At 36.0% G+C, this 6,372-nt stretch overlaps 1 protein-coding gene across 7 annotated transcripts in view; it reads left to right on the plus strand.

Annotated features, from left to right (window-relative positions):
• LOC107582762 (inactive ubiquitin carboxyl-terminal hydrolase 54-like) overlaps positions 1-6,372 on the plus strand; it is a 187,014-nt gene that overhangs the window by 179,673 nt on the left and 969 nt on the right. For all 7 annotated transcript variants that reach the window (XM_016268753.1, XM_016268750.1, XM_016268752.1 and 4 more), the window contains 3 exons: positions 1,011-1,197; positions 2,371-2,583; positions 5,224-5,289. In XM_016268753.1, coding sequence (XP_016124239.1) covers positions 1,011-1,197; positions 2,371-2,583; positions 5,224-5,289 — 466 coding nt within the window. The remainder of the gene's footprint in view (positions 1-1,010; positions 1,198-2,370; positions 2,584-5,223; positions 5,290-6,372) is intronic.

A 6,372-nucleotide genomic window follows, 5' to 3' on the forward strand; every position in this document is an offset into this window, starting at 1 on the left:
CCCCCCCACACACACACAGAAATACAGTAAAAATATATTGTAAAATATTACAACAATTTAAAATAACTGTTTTCTATTATTTTATTTTATTTTTTAATCTAACTCATTCTTTTGATGGCAAAGCTTAATTTTCAACACTGCAGTCTTCAGTGTCACATGATCCTTCAGAAATCATTCTAATATGCTGATTTGGTGCTCATTTCTTATTATTAATAATGTTGAAAACAGTGTTGCATTTTTTTTTTTTTGATGAATAAAACATTAATGAAGAGAGCATTTATGTGAAATATAATTTTTTTGTAAGATTTTAAATATCTTTATTGACGCTTTTGACCAATGTAATAAATCCTTGCTGGATAAAAGTATTAATTTATTCTTAAACCAATCTTACAGAGCCCAAACTTTTAAATGATAGTGTATTTATATATTGTTGTTGTTGTTGTTTGTAAGAAATTTCTGTTAAATATTGTAAAATCCTGCCAATATTTTACATTGTGCACAAAATTGAAATATCCTGCTGCATATTGAAGCACAGAAGCACAGCCGACTCAATAACCAGCATCTCCGGTTTATTACACACCCTAGTTTCCAATCCAAAGAGACCTGTCCAGCGAAATGAAACATGTTGCACAAACATGCACACTGTGTGCTACAAGGCCGGACAGACCCAAATTGATCAGAGGTTTTGTGTACAGAGTGCAAGTACCTTGAGATGACAGAGGCAGATTCTGACCTTTAAAAGTCAGATTTACTTCAGATTTATCTGCTCTGGATGCATTGGGCCATGTGCTACTCATAACAGATATTAAGATTAATGCCTCATGATGAAGTACCTAAATGATGAGGCCATCATTTACCCATTCTTATCGCCTGAATATTATGGGATCCTCATGAAGGACTGATTTGAGCCGTCAAGACTGGTTTTGACGTAGGGCACAATGAGCACAAAAATGCAGTTTAATTTTTCAGTGTTCGTATATCCTTCTTCACATATCACTTCTCTCTCTCAGGTCTGCCATTGCAAAGTATATACCATGTCTAGGAGTGCTGTTATGTATACCACGTAGAGACCGGTTCAGCAGCAGTAGCTTTATGTCCACACGACGCTCCACTTTGACTAGCCAGTCCTCAGAGGCCAGCAGCCACCTGCACCGTGCCGGGAAGACACGCTTGTCCTCTGTGTCTGACAGCGAGTCGGTAAGGAAATACCTTAAGGCCAGAAATAAACTCTACACATGCATGTAAACCCAAATTCTGTCAGAAAAATGTATCAGAACCAGTGTCAGAAATTAACTTGATTTTTAGGGAGAGATAATTGTCTCGTTGATAATTGTTGATAAATGTTGTGTTGATAATTGATTTTCAAGGGTGTTTTTTTACCTTTCTGATGACATATTTTTGATTGTACCGTATAACAAAGAGCATATGGTCATGCAAGAATAGAATATTATGCAATATATCAAATGTTAGGTAATATATACCCAACAGAGCAATTAAATGTGGAGACAATTTTAATATCTACGAAATTTTGGGCACTTTGAGTAGCATTTTTTGGTTAATTTCTGTCCCTGTTATTACTAATTTGATGAAAGTACTGTACGCATTGCTATAGCTGCATGGGGACATCACCAAGATAATTTGATAATAGACATGTGAAGGTAACTCTTTGGCCCATTCAGGGTTTGTTACCACCCCAGTAATGCAAGTTACGTTTATTTAAAGGGATAGTTCATCCAAAAATTAAATTTCTGTCATCATTTACCATTTAACTTTTTTATTCTGTGGAGGATTAAAGTATGTATTTTGACAAATGTCAGTGTTTTTATTGATTGAGTGATTTTATTGATTGATTGTAAATCCAGTAGTAGTCACCAAATGGTTTGGTCATCAACATTCTTCACAATAACTTATTTTGTGTTCTGAAGAAGAAATAAATGTTTAAAGGTTTGGAACAACAAGAGTGTGAGTAAATGATGACAGAGTATTATGAAATATATAAAATGTTAGATAATAAGACAACAGAGGAATCCGCCATGGAGAAATTGTTAATATCTAGGGCATTTTGGTCACTTTCAGTGTCATTTTTGGTTCAAGGTTTGATACTGGCATAGTAATGCACATAAAGTATATTTAAAGGGATAGTTTATCCAAAAATGAAATGTATACAGGTTTGGAACAACATGAGGGTGAGTAAATGATGACAGAATTTTCATTTTTAGGTGAAACATGGCCAAGCATTCTCGTTTGTATTGTGTACAGTATGTTTCTGTCCTTCCTCATCCAAAAGGCCACAGCAATCTCACAATTATTCTTATTGGATTTTTATTTAAGCTGTTTGACCAACATTCAGTGTGTGTTGTTTATGGACAGGGCTGGACGGACACAGAGGCAGATCTCTCCAGCACGAGTTCGCGCCCTGCTAGTCGTCAGGTCTCATCTGACATCCGGAAAGATTTGTCTGACTTCAAGCACAGCAGCTCTCTGAGGCTGAAGGTCAAGAGCAGAGACTCGGGTATCTTTGACAGAACCTCGACCCAGAGTCTAGCTGAGCCAAACTTGAGCCGGACCTGTACATACATCAGCGTAAGTGATAGTCATATCTCACCTCATTAATCAAAAGCTTTCAAGCTCACACAGCGCTCCTTGATATATGAAATTAGGAAGCCCACATTCATTTTAAATAGGAAACGATCCCATCAGATTTAAAATTCATTTGGAAATTTCATTTCATCCTTCATATCTTGAATACAGTTCCTGCCCTGGTTTCAGCCAGCATAGTTCTGTAACAAATGAGTGTTCAAGAGTTTGCATAGTTGTATGTGCTATTGATGCTCTTTCTGTGATTTCTTTTGACTGTTCTTTAATTAAGTTTGAGGGAGATTTGTGCTTCTTCCACGTTTTTTTCTCTTAGATGTAGAGGATCTATCACTTTTCTGAGATCTACACACAGCTTTTTTCGCTTTAACTCAGCAGATGATGATGTATTTTTTAATTCAGCCTGGTACTGGTACTGCTTAACAATAATAGATTTTCTGTTTCACTTGAATGATACATCACGAGGGAACCTTATCATTATTGAAAGTTATTATTGAAACTGTATTAAAAATACTCTGACAGAGCTTCATGCACTGCTATTTCAGTGGCATCACTACTGATTCTGCTGCACAAAGCATACAGTACAACCAGAAACATTCAGTGCAACCGGTGTACTCTATATCCCGAACAAATGTCTCCACTTCCTTCAGTGAATCATACATATACAGTGCAACCAGTGTACTCCGTTTCCTGAATGTATGACTTTTATGAGCCGATTCCTTTTAGTGAATCATATACATACAGCGCAACCAATGTAGTCCGATTCCCAAATGAATAGCTCTTGTAAGCTAATTTTTAATGAATCAAACACATACAGCACAGCCAGTGCGGTCTGTTTTACAGAACGAATGACTCATATGAGCTGGTTCTTTTTAGTGAAGCAAACACATAAAGTGCAACCAGCTTAATCGGATTCTTGATTCTTATGAGCAGGTTCTTTTTAATGATATGGACAACCAGTGCAGTCCTGCATTTTGTCAGTATTATTTAATAAAAATAAATAAATGAAATATGTTACCACATTAAAAAAAAAGATTTTTAAAAGCCCTTTACACAGGGCTAAAAAATTAACCTGCATGCAGTCACAACTGACATCTGAAGTGTCATTATTGTTGTACTTTTGCCTGTTTTGAGGTAGAAAATGGGCAACCACAGGCTACAGGGTCTTTATTTTTTTTACAAGAGGACACCCTTTAAGGCTTCTTTTAGTGGTGTGGAGATGATCCTCTCCTCTCAGGGATGAATATGACAGTTCTGTGGGAAAAGCAGCAATCGGTGTCTCAGTTATGGATTGACACTGCTCAGAATATGTCTTCAGATACATCCATCCCTGCTTCATCCATAAAAAGGTTGTGCTGTAGGCCATAGGAGTGTCAGAAATTAACTTGATTTTTAGGGAGAGATAATTGTCTCGTTGATAATTGTTGATAAATGTTGTGTTGATAATTGATTTTCAAGGGTGTTTTTTTACCTTTCTGATGACATATTTTTGATTGTACTGTATAACAAAGAGCATATGGTCATGCAAGAATAGAATATTATGCAATATATCAAATGTTAGGTAATATATACCCAACAGAGCAATTAAATGTGGAGACAATTTTAATATCTACGAAATTTTGGTCACTTTGAGTAGCATTTTTTGGTTAATTTCTGTCCCTGTTATTACTAATTTGATGAAAGTACTGATTAAAATTAATGAGTATAAAAAAGTATTAAAAAAATTATTTTTAAAATTCAATTTTTTGATTACATTTTTAGGTTACATTTATGGCACTTCTATAAAGAGTGTGTTTTTTAGGAATAATTGTCATTTTTTAAATGTAATATTTTATTTTGTAATTTTAAACTATGATCACATGGTTTTTTGTATTTCATAATTTAGCATTAAGAAATGTCTTTTGTATGCAGCTTTATTAGAACAAACTTGTGACACATTTTTGGATTGAGACCCACCATTTGAGAACCACTGATCTGCTTCACTGGAGCGATTGCACAAAATAGAGAGTAATAGTCAAACAATCACTCTCTCATGTTAATGGACCGAGACAAATCCTGCTTTTATGCTTATCATTTACCAGTCAGAAGGATGTATAGTGTCACATTGTTTCTAGTTTCTAGTCACAAAAAACTTTTCTTATGAGTTTTAAAAAACAGAAGTCAAATCAAATTGATTTGGCTCCTAAAGGTTAATATAATGTTAATCAGGTCATGAGCCAGTAGAGCAAGTGAAAGATGTAGATGGTGACGTGTGGGTCAGTGCTTGGGGCGTTTCTTTAAAGAGCAGATTTGAATGAGGGTCCATTACATTGAGATTAAGCCTGCTTTAATTCTCCTGCTCTAATCTGCTGGTTTTAAAGCAATAATCCCCATAAACAGAAGCTCAACCCATGTCATCAAGATGAATGGCATTAGTGTCCACTGGGTGGCACCTTTTGCTTTGCCCGTACACCTTTCTTTTTTATTGGTCACAGCCCATTTTAAACACTAGGAGGCTGACAATGTGCTAACTTAATCAGTGATTAAAGATATGAACTTTAAGAATGAGAAAGAGAAGTCTTGAACTATGCAACTATGTGAAAAACTCAATCATAAAATTCATTCCTATCTCCTCTCTCCCTCTTTCAGACGGTGAGCGACAAAGATGAGATCTCCATGACTGAGGTCAGCCTGTCCAGTTGTCTTTCGTCCTCTGTAAGTGCTCTTTTTGGAATGGAATAGTTTCTAAATGATGTTTGAGTTACAATCATTATCACAGGATGCCTGTCACTTCATGTGCTGCTGCAAATGGGAGATCCCGGTAGTTAATAACATGGAAGTGTCTGTTGTCTGGAAATGGACGTGACAGAAGGTCTGTGCATCAGGAAACCAGATTTACATGTGATTATGTAACTAAGAGAAGGAATTTATTTAAGTGAATGACACTTTATTCTACAAAGGTCAAATATAGGAGGAGAAATAATAATAATGCAACAGTCTTAGATATTCCTATCAGGACTGGAGTAGATTTCTCAGAGGAAGCTGAAAAACTGTATTTAATTTGCTCTGTAATCTTTTTTGAGGTTGTGTGAGAGAACACACTGATATGTTTGATTAATGCGGGACTGAAATCACAAAGTCCATTTGTGAAACACAATTTTACTAAACTCTTCAGGGAACACTAGTCCCCTCCAATCAGGTCTACAGTGGCATTACAGCCATGCAGGTCCCATGGTGGTATATGTTCCTATTTATTAATCTTTTGTGTTATGAAGGAGCTGTTTGGTTCAACATAATAAGCATACAGGATTTAGTTAGTCACATTCTGAGGAAGAAAACAGCAATTGCTTGATCCTCAGAGAGAAGGGATACACAAATGCCAGACTTTTAAAAGTGAAACAAACCCACATGAGGTCAAATTAAGCATCCAAATTGTCTTGTGTTCAGACGCAGTGCTGTTGATCAGAGAGGCCGAGCTACACTGCCACAAAGTCACCCCAGTGTGTCATTATTATGGCTATAGCGACTGGAATGTAGCGCTGGAAGCAAACCTGTCAGTGAATGCAAACACAAACTCTAGTCCAGAGAGTTCTCAGCAGATCAAGCTGAAAAACCTTCCTGTATTGCTGAGCATCAACATGACTATGACAAGATATGGTTCCAATGCACTTTGGGAGTTTTCTTTGACAAGCAATTCCTATTCCTGCTTATGCACTCCCGGCCTGATCTCATTAAGTATACATATTAATAAAATAAAATGTTTATATATATATATATATATATATATATATATATATA

Source organism: Sinocyclocheilus grahami, unplaced genomic scaffold (genome assembly GCF_001515645.1).
Source record: "Sinocyclocheilus grahami isolate Dianchi unplaced genomic scaffold, SAMN03320097.WGS_v1.1 scaffold47.1, whole genome shotgun sequence".
NCBI classification, from domain to species: Eukaryota; Metazoa; Chordata; class Actinopteri; order Cypriniformes; family Cyprinidae; genus Sinocyclocheilus; species Sinocyclocheilus grahami.